Genomic DNA, 13,953 nt, shown 5'->3' on the forward strand with positions numbered 1-13,953 from the left:
CAAGTTATTGGAGGGACCAATTTAATATATATAATTAACACTCAAATAAATTCTTATGCCTAAAACCGAAATTAAATTTGAGTACAGGGAGTAGAGTCAATCCCATAGAGATTGACCTATCCAAATGGATATTTCCTTATAATTAGAATGTGTTGTAAGTAGTTTTTGTGCCCACGACTCGTGCCAACTTGTATGAAATAAAAAAGATGATTAAATCTGGAAAATAAATAACAACAAATAAATAAAAATAAAAATAAAACAAAAATGAAGTTGAAATAATGAAAACGAAATTAAAACCAAATAAATTGAATAGACAACACTCTAGCTTCAAGCACAATTTTGGTTCCAGCTTCGAACTGATCATTGACAACAAATATTCTCCTCCAACTGATAAGTTAATTATAGTGATCAAGGAAACGCCTCAAATTACCAGCCTTTCTATGCGCAGATTAATTGGGGGAACACCCGACAATTAACTCTTACCGAACAAATGACCTTTAACTCCATATCCATGATTTAGCTCATCATTAGCCTTGAGAACTAGAAGAACCTAGCTCAAACCAACAGCCTCAACCATGCCGGGTTGTTTAAGCTTGATCGTTATTTCCATTGATGGATCCAACCACCCATTCAATTTGGTCACATCAATTTGTTTTTAGGTAGACGAATTACGACAATTACAAGCCACATAAGTTCTTTCAACTTTACAGCACACAACATCGAATCAACAAGTCTTTTTTGACTTGATGTTATTACGACTTTATGAGATGGCTGAGCCTATTTCCTAAATCAAAAAATTAATGAAAATTGAAATTGAATATTTTAAGTAGGATTGCGAGTCTCACTATTCTCTTTTGTATTGATTATCAATCGAAATCTAAACCAAAACTAATTACTCATAAATCTAATTTTAATTTAATTAATCTCTTAAAAGAGATATTTATCTATAATTCTAGAATCGGAGAATTTTTTAAGTCAACTTAAGCTTACGTGCTAAATTTTTCATACGATCCACATATCAATCCGCTTTTCAACACATTGAACAATTGTTAAATTTATATAGAAAAGTGTCAATTAAACCCTAAATTAACTAAAACTCATATCTAAAATCAATTAAAATAATAGTAAAAATATGGCAATTAAACGGATTATCAAAAGTACTAATTTACATGTAGAAGGATTAATTTAGTACTTTTTTAACATTAATCTCTTTATAAGTTTTTGTCTTTTTTTTTATACAATGTTTAAAATTACTTATAGCTCCTCGTCGGCTCCTTTTTGATACTTCTCCTTAACCCTTAAATAAGAAGATAAAGATAATATATTTCAATACGCTCAAACTCATATTCTTTTGTACTAATAATAATATTGATACCAATTTAATCAATACAAAATGAACTTAATTTAATATTTATTTTTTGAGTAATGAGAAGTATAGAACAAAATGAAATTAGACTAGTAGGATGATAGTGCTCGTGGGAGTGGGACTGCTACCGAGAATCCTTCGTATAAAATATATTTCCAGCCCATTTAAAACTCAAATTTGGAAATCGGATAATTTTATGAATCATAAGCATAATAGTTCTCTAATTTACCTCTTCACTGTATCATCGTTCTTATGGAGTATCTAAAGCCTATGGAGCCGACCAGAATCCACTCAAATGGCGATTCTCTGTTTCAGGACATTACCTTAGCTCCGGATATTCCAGTCTACGCGGTATTGGCTTTGAAAATTGCATATTTCTTGCAACTTGTTTTAGTCAGTGTCTCCTCACTCCATTACTGTACTGTTCTGTGTTCTTCCAATTAAAGAAGTTTTAGCTTTTTTCACTGCTTTGAAGTACTTTTCAGTGCTCTTTCGTCCATTATAGTAAGTGCTGAATTAGGAATTGATAAGTCCAATCTGGTTCAAGATCCTTTCATCGCTTCAACTGGGCTTTGACTATTGTGCTTGATCTGTATGCCTTTATCTGTTTTCAAGAATTTATGTCAAAATTGGTTCTTAAATGTGCCCGTCTTCTAATTGAAAATTAGAAAGCTATATCTTTAGACTTGAAACTGTCATTGACACTGATTTTCAGGTACAGAATATGTCAACGTTAGATAGACCAAAATGGATGTTTTATATGAAGTTCTCTAGCATTTCTAATCTTTGTTTAGCAATACCAGTATTTTGATAAATTAGTTACACTAGTGTTACACTGAACGTGGATCGATCTAGTACGCAAGTCGCTACTTTTATAGAACTAATTCAATAATGTAGTCTTCTCCGGTTCCTTCAGTTTTCTGTTTTGGAACTTATATATAATTGTTTGTTTTACCCAATAATTTTATAATAAGCTATATATTAATGTCGTTAGTTTTACTGAATTGGATTGCTAGCGTTCCCTGATTGGGATCGTGCATACCAATTCGAAATTTGATGGAGAGAGCAATCTCTGGTAACAGGTTTACACTGCATCTTTGCCTTCTATTTGTTGCTTCAACAATTAAGACGTTCTTTTGTTTTTAATGCTTTTATATTATATGAAAAAAGACAACAGCTGCTTACAACAAGGACCCCTGCCCCAATAAGCTGCATTTGGGTATTGGTGTTTATCGAACAGAGGTGAGTGTTTGTAACTTCTGCCAATTAATGATATTTCTCACCCACATTGACCATTGCAAGTATACTTCCGGATAGAATACTTATTAAATGGGGTTGCTATACTTTATCTTTGTATTTCAAGATTTTGGCATGCTCCTGGAGAATGTGTTTTTCGATCATGTGTTATAGTCTTTGCACAGAAATAGGGTCATTCCTATCACCTACCTCTCCTAGTAAAATAAAGTCATGATATTGTTGCAAGGTTGGTTCTTTCAGGTATTTTTTTTAGTTGAATAAACATCCTACCTTAGCATTCAGTTGTATTAGGCTGTTAACTGCTATAATTATCGATTAATATTAGTAGAAAGTAACTTCCACGAGCATTTCCTTATATCACATCGCTTGTTTTTCTTTGACGGAAACAATTTTCTTGATGGGATTTGTTTGTTGAACGACAGGAGGGAAAATGCCATACATTAAATGTTGTTAAACAAGTGGAGCAGACACTAGCTAATGATCTGTAGGTATTTTATTATTATTTTGCCATCATAACTTGCTTGAGTCATGACTGAACTCTAATTTATCTGATATTTAGGTCTGCTGACAAGGAGTATCTTCCTATAACAGGAATGCCGGAATTTAATAAATTAAGTGCTGAGCTAATGTTTGGCTCTGGCAGGTACAAGAATACTAGCCTGGTTTTGAATTTATTAGATCAATTTTCTTAATGTAGGAAAAAAAGAAAATTAGAGAAATAAAATTTTAACTATAAGATTGGTTATTAGCAAGGCTGAAGTACTCAATGTTCAGAAAATATAGCAATTTGCAAGCTCAGTTATTATTAGGCTATTCCTGAGCCCATTTTTTTTCATTTTTCCGGTTTCTTTGAACTCTGATTTTAGCTGAAGTTGTTTTTCTGTTGTTGGCTGCTTATATCATTGTTCGGAAAAGCCCTGCCATCAAGGAAAGTAGAGTGGTTACTGTCCAATGTGTTTCTGGTTGTCTATCACTGAGGGTTGGAGCTGAATTTTTAGCAAAACATTACCACCGAGTAAAGAACTTCACACCATATTGGGTTATGTGTTATGACTGGACTGCTTAACCTTATCGTCCACCTTCTTTTGCAGCATGTGGTTTACCTTCCTGAGCCAACATATGGAAATCATCCTAATCTGATATCTGCGGCAGGGTTAACTTTGAAGACTTACCGATATTATGACCCCAAAACACTTGTGCTAGACTTTCAAGGTCTCCACTTCATTTTGAGCAACTTCCATTTGTTGAAACTTCATGTTGCAACTGCAATTTGATTTGAATCACCAGTTCAATATATCATGTTTATTATAAGTTTAAGAATTAAGCTTATTATGCATATGAATTTGGGTATTGTATGCAAGATATACCTAATTTCTTTTCAATTTCCTTTACTGAACACCAATTCACACTAAAATGGTCATAACATCACCATTTGGCAGTATTTTTATTTTGCACTGGAAATGATTATCTTCATTGTTCTCATGGATTAAGATAATTCATCTTGGTGTTCGATAGGCCTTTTGGAAGATCTTGGGTCTGCCTTGACTGGAGCCATTGTGCTTTTCCACGCTTGTGGCCATAATCCTACTGGTGTTGATCCGACTTGTCAGCAGTGGGAACAGATCAGGCAGTTGGTGCGACAGAGAGGCCTATTGCCTTTTTTTGACTGTGCTTATCAGGTAAGAAACTACTAAATTTATATGGCTTTAGGTTTCTGCTTGAACCTCATTTAGTGATTGGTGGACTGTGCTTGTAGGGTCTGGTAAGTGGAAATCTTGATGATGACGCACAATCCATTCGCATGTTTGGTTGTGATGGCGGCGAATGCCTTGTGGCTCAATCATATTCAAAAAATATGGGACTCTATGGGGAGCGCATTGGTTCGCTTAGCATTGTAAGATGTTTTGATAGAACTCTTCATAGTTAATATCTATCTCCATGTATGACCATGCACATGGTCACATTTTCCTTTTCCGAAGAATCAAATGTGTTTCTTATATGAGAACAATATTTCTAAAATATCTGCATATTTCTCACTACCATGGATATCATCCTTAATGTGGATTTAGGTTTGCAAAACAGCTGATGTGGCAAGGCGGGTTGAGAGCCAGCTCAAACTGATCATAAGACCCTTGTATTCAAACCCGCCCATTCATGGTGCAGCCATTGTTACTGCCATTCTGAAGGATAGGTAATAAAATAATTCAGTCATAGACTTTTTAGTCATTCAGTGTCTTTCTTGTGAATGTGGCAATGACATTCTGAAGTTGCAAATTTTTGTTTCATGCAAGAAAATGCGAAACTGCTCTAGGACCTTAAAAGCTAAAGTGTTAAAGACCATAAAAGTCTGATATAAATCTTAATAAACCAAGAGATGTCATGTCAGATCATTAAGAACAAAAATTTAATGTGGAAGCATACTTGAATCCATTGATATATTGAAATCTTCAAGTCTTATGGTTTTGATCTTTCAAATTAATATATTAGCATTTTAGATAAAGTAAATCTTTCTTTTCTGAAGATGAGATGTCAAAAAAAATCAAGTATGGGTAATTTAGAGATCATAACTCTGATATATAACTTTTGCAACTTTAATTTATAATCAGTATAACTCGGTAGAATCAATGTGTATTTAGAGAATATGAATGAGATTGGATTTTTTCCATAGTAGCAATATGAAAAACCGTTTGGCTTATTGCCATACAAGCCTAATTCTATCTTTTGTTATTTGTTGGGTGAGATTGTAAATGTATATTCCATTAAAGGTAATATTGGGATACTAATGTGAACTAGTCAATACTAGTATAAAAGAGAAACAAGGCTATTAGGTGTATCATTTGAAAATATATGAATTTGTATCCTCTCTTTAGCTTTTCTTCTCTTCTTGAATCTTTTTCTTCCCTTCTTCTTTCCTTCTTTCTGTATCTGTAAATGCTTTCTCAAATATTTAGATCCTCAACATATTAAAATCACAATCCCTCCAGTTAACCCCATGTTTTAGAATGTTTTGATCTAAACGGTGTATGAGCAATTATCTTGGCATGGAATCCATGGTCCAAGTCTAAACTATGTCTCTAAGTTTGTTAATTCTTAACCTGTTGCAGGGATTTGTACAAAAAATGGACTAACGAATTGAAGGCGATGAGAGATCGACTGGTCCAAGTACGCCGCCAACTCTATGATTCTTTATGCAACAAAGGTAATCCATTTATGTAGTTTGTAAACTCTTTACACTATTGCCTCTTTTGGTTACTAGTATAATAACATGAGGAAAAAACTTTTTTATCACATATGTATTACAATAATTAGACATAAAAGAAAAAATAGTCTATACAAGTTTAAGCTTGAAATTAGAAAGATGAGTAAAAACTCTAGGTAAAAAATAAGACCTCTTCCAAATAAGCGAAAATTTTTCCATCACTTTGCTAACAATAACTTATGAGAGTGATTAAATATTACCATTTGAATTAGTCTATTGCTAACTTATATACTAAAAAATGTGTAAAAAATAATACCCCTACCAAACTAAGCATATATGTGTTGACCATTTCATTCACATAACAGATCCATCTCAAACCTCCATTGCAAAAGAGAAAATGCAGGATGAATTGTTTTCAATCATTCAACCATGAACTATTTGAGAATCTGCCAAAATTTTGGTGGTTTGACCTAAACTTCAGGGTACATCCTTCTCCTTTTTTCGGGCAGGGACCCCAGGTGACTGGAGCCATATTATCAAGCAGGTGGGAATGTATAGTTTTACCGGATTGAACAAGGATGAAGTTGACTTTCTGACTAGAGAATACCATATCTACATGTCATCTGATGGGTAAAAGATTTTTCCAGCTAATCATTTACCGTATAAGCAATAATCTTAATGAATCAGTTCCCTCATCGATACTGGGATTTATGGTTACCAACTTTGTTTCAGGAGGATTAACATTGGAGGCCTAAGTTCAAAGGCAGTTCCATATTTTGCAGATGCAATACACGATGCAGTTCTAAGCTCTCTTCCATCCAGTACTTTAGCCTAGACTTGTATTTTTCACCCTTACCCTTTTGCTTTGGATGAATTGGCTTTTTATTTTTTCGTTGCAAATTTGGGGAGGGGATCGGTTATACTGCTTTGAACCATGACCATTGATGTCCAACTTACAATTACTTTTCCAATTCATTTATGACTATGATGGCCTTTAAGAAACAGATTTTGATACTTCATACATCTATACTTATATATAATGTATTTGATTGAGTTAATCTTATGAATTAACTTAATATCAAGTCAATCAAAGAAATTATTCAAAAGTCTTTTTTTTTTAATAAGTGATTGAATGAGTATTTAATTGAGTTGGTGTACGAGTCAACTCGATATTAACTTGATCAATAAATTACTTAAAAGTTTTTTTATAAATAAAGGATTGAATATTAATTTAATGATATTTTCGGCTTTTATTACTTTTTTATATGAAATGTTTGTAAGGTCCAAGGATACTCACTTTACTATTTTACTTAATAGCTCAATTTTTTTATTAATTCTTTTATAAATGTAATTTTAGCATTATGTTTTTCTCTTGTGGAACAAAATCTAATACAAATAACACCTTTTTTTCAAACATGTACAACTGTTATTTTCTAGATATTAAAAAGATAATTACAAATTTTATCCCACGCGTATTTGTGTAGAAGTTATATATTTAGAACACAAATTTTAGTTTAAAAATAACATACAATAAATAACAAAACATATGATTTAAAACTAATTAATAATACATAAAATATGTATGATATTAAAATAGAAAGTTAAAATTAAATTGTGAATAAAATGAAATTTAAACACGTAAATACATCATATTAAGAATATTAAATGCACTACAATTGTTTATATTGGTGACATCAATATTAAGTTAGTGACAAGTTGACTTGTGATACTAACTCAATCAATTTTTTTTTAAATAAAAAGATTAAACTACCATAGAATAATATAACTTACTTTAGTTACGGAAGAATATTTTCATAATTTTTTAACAGAATTGATGGCCGGTTGACTCATGACACTAAGTCAATTAGGGGTTTAAATAATAGTATTGATAGATATATAATTGATGGAGATGGCACAATAAAGTACATATAATAAAATTAGAATGTAAATATTATATTAAAATAAATGTTTGGTTTAGTGGTGAAATTAATATTTTATTGCTGCTAAATAGCATAAGTTCAAATTATGCTCATGTAAGTTTTTTTTAATAAAAAGAAAAACCTAAGTTTTTTTTAATAAAAAGACAAACACTTTCAAGTAATATAATTTATTTTAATTACAGAAGAAAATTTCCGTAATTTACCTAATTAAATGGGTCTCCAATTAACTCATAATACTAACTAAATTAAAAACTTAAATAATAATATAGACAATAAATAAATTATGAATATGCTTATTTAACAATCATATTATTCACTATATTTGATCACACTGATAACATATTAGATCTTGAATATAATATTTTAGTTTTGAGTTTGGTTTATATATTTCACTAATAAAAGGAAATTTGAACTTAACTATAGAATATAAAAAATATTAGGGTTGGATTTTTTTTAGGCTTCAGCTTTATAATTATTCATACATTAAGGTTTTTATAGTTACTCCTACATTGATGTTTGATTTTTTTACAAGTTAATCCTTGAACTTGACAATTTTTTTTTACATTAGGGTCTGAATTTTTTTGTCTAAATTTTTTATATTTTCTTTAAAATCCTAACATTCACACCCCAAATGTAATAACAATTATCAAGTTTGAGAATTAACTTGAATAAAAAATAAGTTCAAGGCTCAATATGTGAACAACTGTTTAGTTCACATCCTGATATGGGACCAATTAGGAAAAATTCGAACTCCAATATAAGACTTATGGTCAAATTGAAGCTCTAAATAGTGATTTAACCTAAAAATAATTCTTATTGTTTTATTATTGAGAATTGAAACTTTTGTGTTAGTTTCGAAAGTTTAAATTTTGTCATATAAGCTAATTAAAACAATATTTTAATTGATGATTGAGTCTTAGATCGGTTGGCATTGATATTGTTGTCAACATAGAAGGATATGAGTTTGAGCATACTAGAACATATTTATATCATTATTTAAGGGTTGAGATATATTATAAGTACCTCTAAGCATTATATTAATTTAAAAACTTTAAAAATTATATACTTTCATAATTAAATTAAATTTTAATTAAAATAAGGTTTTAATCAAATTTCAATGTAAAAATAGTTATCTAAATTTAACTTGATATTTAAAAAAAAATAACATATTTTAATTTCACATCTAAATGAAGTCCTAGAAATTGGTGAATATCCAAAAACAGACATCTTGGCAAACGTGCCAAACCTTACTTCATCTATAATCCATCATCTTTTGGAAAAATCCTATGTGTCACCCGGCTTTTCTTTCTAACCAATTGAAAGGCGGCGATTATCTTTTTAGAAAAACTCAAATATTGGAAAAACCTATAAAATAATTAAAAATAATTAAACTTTGCATTCAAAAAAAAAAAAAATTGAACTTTTAATCATTGCGGTTTATGATGCTCGGAAATTGAATATGCGACCGCTTTTTATTTTTAAAATATTTTACGAAGCTTTAATGAAAATTTTTATCAAAATTTGGATGGCTAATAGTAGTAATTAATTATTTTTAGACAAATGATTGGAACGTGCTTATTTTTATAGGCGGAGATTAAATCTCTAATCTTATATTTAGAAAATGAGATGAATAATTATCATATACCATTACATTTTAAAAGAATTTAAATTTAGGGATTATATTGAAAAAATTGTTAAATTGTAAGGCTAATGACTAATTTTGATAAAAAATAGTTTTAAGAATCAAGTTGAAAAAAAGTTGATAAGTTTATAACTAAATGTTGTTTTATACTAAAAATCATTTAAACCATCATAAAATAATTTAACAAATAATTGAGCTGTTGCATCATGAGTTTTTTCATGTCAATTGTTATTTAGACATCATGTCCATGACAGTCACGACTTAATTGCCTGCAAGATATTTTGATAGAAAATTGTATTAAGAGTATTAATTGTTTACTAACTTTCAATTAACACCTTAATTGAATGTGATTTTCAATTAAAAAATTTAATTTATTTTTAATTATTTTAGGAGTCTTTTTTACATTTAAAATATTTAAAAATTAAAAGATATATAGTATTTTTATTACACAAAAAAAAGTTTTGAAATCACATTATATGTTATTTGATATTTTATTTTATTCAAATGATGGAATATAATACCCATTAAGTCTTAACTCGATTGGTATGAACATTGTTGTCAATATAAGAGAATAAGAGTTCGAGTGCATTGAAATAAATTATCTTCTTATTTATGAGTTAGAAATATATTATTAGTAATTTTAAATTTAGTAAAATATCAAAAAATCCAAAACACTAAACATAATTGTGTATAAAATGTTAAATTTTATAAAATATATATTTTTTTCATGTGTCTCAAAGTTTTAAAATTGAGAATTATATTTTGTCAAAAAGAGAGAGAGAGAGAGAGAAGAAAATTATATAATAGAGATAAAGAAAAGGTGGACCCCAATTGATAACAGCTACCGTCACTCGCCGCGTAAGCTTTCTATTGATATAAGCAAACAAAATGGAACAGTCAGTTATCAGCTACCAAAATAAAATTTTGCCGTAAAACCAAACAGGAAAAAGTAAGCGAAAATTCACCATTCAAACGTACCGAACAAGCTAAAATGCGCCCCGAATTTACGTCACCGTCTTCTTCTTCATCTTCGTCGGCCGATCGACGGTTAAACGCTCTGGTCCGACACCTCGCAACCCCATCAATGGTATCTCAAACCGCAGTAGCATTTTCTCCCACCTCCGGGTTTCATGGAGACTCCGTTTTCTCTCACGTCGTTCGCGCCCCTGAAGATCCCATTCTCGGAGTATGCTAATAAATTCAATCTCTCTCTGTGTGTTTTTTTTTTTGGTATCTTTTTTATTCTTTTAATTATGAATGATTAAGATGTAACAATTAGCTAACACATACCGTTGATTTATTAGGTGACTGTTGCATATAACAAAGATCCCAGCCCCGTTAAGTTGAATTTAGGAGTCGGTGCTTATCGAACTGAGGTAAGTTATTTATTTCTTTAAAAGATTTTCCATAAAGTTGGATTTTGGTAAAATTCTATAAAATATCCCTGTAATATCATTTTTTTTTGCTGTTTAATTTGATACTTTTTAGTTTTTATTTTCTAAAATATATATTTTCGGTCTTGATACTAATTCTTTTTTCTATTAAATTGGTCAAATAATTTGAACACATGCAGCTTAACAAATTTTCTCTGTGCAAAAAATAGCAAGGTGTATATAGCAAACCATCGTAAGTAAAAAGCATGCCAAAGTTGGTTTCATGACTGAAAATACATATTTCAGAAAGTAGAGAACTAGAAAAATTATAATATAAGGACTAAATCCGCAAAAAAGGTATAGTGGACCTTTCATACAATTTGGCATTGGATTTTTTTGTTTTCAATTTAAAATTTGTTAATTTTGCTAACAGGAAGGGAAGCCTCTTGTTCTTAATGTGGTGAGAAAAGCTGAACAAATGTTGTTGAACGATAAATCACGTGTTAAGGAATATCTTCCCATTGTTGGAATAGCAGAGTTTAATAAATTAAGTGCTCAACTTATTTTTGGTGCTGACAGGTTTGTTAATATTGGATGTTTAATGCTAGTCTGGGAAATTTTACATTAATTTTATTGTTTTTGGTATATAATTTGTTTCTTTTTGTGTGTTTTAAATGTAGCCCTGCTATTCGAGAGAATCGGGTTACTACAGTTCAGTGTTTATCTGGGACGGGTTCATTGAGAGTTGGAGCTGAATTTTTGGCTAGGCATTATCATCAAGTAAACCTTCTTGTTTTATTTTACATATTGTATTTTTTGAATTATCTTTGGACAATTTCATAGTAGTGCTTTCACTTACCTTTTTTACTTTTTCTTTGGCAGAAAACTATATACATTCCACAGCCAACATGGGGAAATCACCCCAAGGTTTTTACTTTGGCAGGATTATCTGTGAAAACTTACCGCTATTATGATCCAACAACACGCGGATTGAATTTCCAGGGTATGAAAAACTTCTATGAATATGTGTTTTGTGTGTATTACCATGCAGTATTTCAATCTTATATTGGGATCTTACTCAATTATCATCAACTACATGACATCAGTAAAATTTTGTAGTTCCTATCATTATTGTTGTTCTTGTGACCATTGATCTCCATATCTGATTATGCATAATTGCTTTTAGGTTCTCCCTTTTTTGGTGTCCGATGAGTATTAGTTTGATTTAGTTTTACTCTATTAGTTTTTTTTTTATTTTTCGGTATTCCTTTCTTGATAAAAGGGTTATTGGAGGACCTTGGCTCTGCCCCTTCTGGATCAATTGTGCTTCTTCATGCATGTGCTCATAATCCCACTGGAGTCGATCCCACCCTTCAGCAGTGGGAGCAAATTAGGCAGTTGATGAGATCGAAGGCATTGTTACCCTTCTTTGATAGTGCTTATCAGGTAGGTAGAACTGAATGCAACATTGGGTATTTACTTCAAATCCATAAACTTATAACAGTTTGGATCATTTAATTGGTGAAGACTTGAATGAAGTTATTCGTTATTACTATTATTTTCATTTCTAAAAGGATTGTATTGGTACTTGTTATTATAGGGTTTTGCCAGTGGAAATCTTGATGAAGATGCACAGTCGATTCGTATGTTTGTTACTGATGGTGGTGAATGCTCTGTAGCTCAGAGTTATGCAAAGAACATGGGCCTCTATGGCGAACGTGTTGGTGCATTGAGTGTTGTAAGACTCTAATATCGATGTCTATGAGATTTAGAATGCCCTAAATTGCATTCTTTTAATTTAGAGTACTTTTATATTATTTTTTGTACAAATCATGTGTTAGCAAGATCTGGTCACTATAGATGGACATTGTTTACTTGATAGATCAAGTTGTGCCCTGTTATTTTTTGGTTTGAAGAACGTATTCTGATTGTTATTACAAATTTCATCGTAAATAGGTCTGCACGGCAGCCGATGTAGCAAGCAAGGTCGAAAGTCAGCTCAAGCTTGTTATTCGGCCAATGTTTTCAAATCCACCAATTCATGGTGCATCTATTGTGGCAACCATCCTCAAGGACAGGTATGCGCTCTTCACCCTTGGTTCACTACATCGCTGTTGTCTGCATCATTTGGTTGGCAAGAACTCCATCTTATCTTGTGTATATCAGCTTATGTTTTGAATTTTAAGCCACAGTTGCGGGCTATTGTCAAATGGACTTTACAGATTCTAATAACCAGTCGCATCCTGTCCTAATTCTTTTTCTTTTGGCCTTTTAACCAACAGCAACATGTTCAATGAATGGACTATTGAGTTGAAGGCAATGGCTGACCGTATCATCAGCATGCGCAAACAACTTTTTGATGCTTTGCGTGCTAGAGGTATCCTCGAAGTTCCTTCTATCTTAGTGCAATTTCTTTGTGTTGTATTTAAGCAAATCGATTGCCACAATATCCTAAGTATATGTTACTTTCTCACTTATTTCTTTTGCTTTCCATATGGCAGGAACACCTGGTGACTGGAGTCATATCATCAAACAAATTGGAATGTTTACCTTCACCGGACTAAATTCAAAGCAAGTGGAATTCATGACCAGAGAATACCACATCTACATGACTTCTGATGGGTAAGAAGCTCAATTATTGGTCCTATGTTACTTAAATAAGGGCATGCATCCAATATGGGAATTAAAAGCCTCGTATCCATGTATAGGTGCCTAATACACACACACATAAACGAAGATTTCGCATAATATAGCTTAAGTCTGTAAACCAATTATTGGAATTGGGATTTTGATCGATCTATTTTTGCTCTTTATGTACAGGAGGATTAGCATGGCAGGACTGAGTTCAAAGACAGTCCCTCATCTGGCTGATGCAATTCATGCTGCAGTTACCCGTATGACATAGAAATGGGGCGTAGCACACACAGCAGCTCCTCAATAAACTCGTTTGGGAATCACATCAAATGAGTATTTGTTTTTCACTTTACCATTCAATAACAACTGTATTTGAACAAAATTGTAGCCTTCAAAACACTGAAAGGGCAGAAAGAAATAAACTCACTTCCAATTGCTTATATTTTATGGTTCAATCTATCCCCTTTTAGCTTGGTTTCTGTCAATGGCTAAGATAGCATTATAAAACCTTTCCATGCTAATAGTCAATTAGTGCCTGCGTC

General features: G+C 31.4%; 2 protein-coding genes across 3 annotated transcripts; both read left to right on the forward strand.

Annotated features, from left to right (window-relative positions):
- Positions 1-1,441: 1,441 nt before the first annotated feature.
- LOC107900512 (aspartate aminotransferase, cytoplasmic) lies at positions 1,442-6,826 on the forward strand. 2 transcript variants are annotated; one of them, XM_041117188.1, is made up of 12 exons: positions 1,442-1,717; positions 2,537-2,608; positions 3,046-3,107; positions 3,183-3,266; positions 3,539-3,638; positions 3,715-3,835; positions 4,139-4,302; positions 4,380-4,517; positions 4,693-4,814; positions 5,728-5,822; positions 6,332-6,452; positions 6,555-6,826. In XM_041117188.1, the coding sequence occupies exons 1-12, from the start codon at positions 1,619-1,621 to the stop codon at positions 6,655-6,657; spliced, it is 1,281 nt and encodes a 426-aa protein (XP_040973122.1). In that variant the 5' UTR covers positions 1,442-1,618; the 3' UTR covers positions 6,658-6,826. The 2 variants fall into 2 exon arrangements, with proteins under 2 accessions (XP_040973122.1, XP_040973123.1); XM_041117189.1 differs by lacking the exon at positions 6,555-6,826 and having other exon boundaries at positions 1,526-1,717; positions 6,188-6,412.
- Positions 6,827-10,298: 3,472 nt separating this feature from the next.
- On the forward strand, positions 10,299-13,851 carry LOC107900511 (aspartate aminotransferase, cytoplasmic). The gene is made up of 11 exons (XM_016826124.2): positions 10,299-10,590; positions 10,709-10,780; positions 11,211-11,356; positions 11,458-11,557; positions 11,660-11,780; positions 12,060-12,223; positions 12,378-12,515; positions 12,734-12,855; positions 13,060-13,154; positions 13,279-13,399; positions 13,598-13,851. Exons 1-11 carry the CDS (start codon positions 10,396-10,398, stop codon positions 13,680-13,682), a joined length of 1,359 nt encoding a protein of 452 aa, XP_016681613.1. The 5' UTR covers positions 10,299-10,395; the 3' UTR covers positions 13,683-13,851.
- The last annotated feature ends 102 nt before the right edge of the window (positions 13,852-13,953 follow it).

This window comes from Gossypium hirsutum, chromosome A07, assembly GCF_007990345.1.
Source record: "Gossypium hirsutum isolate 1008001.06 chromosome A07, Gossypium_hirsutum_v2.1, whole genome shotgun sequence".
NCBI lineage: Eukaryota > Viridiplantae > Streptophyta > Magnoliopsida > Malvales > Malvaceae > Gossypium > Gossypium hirsutum.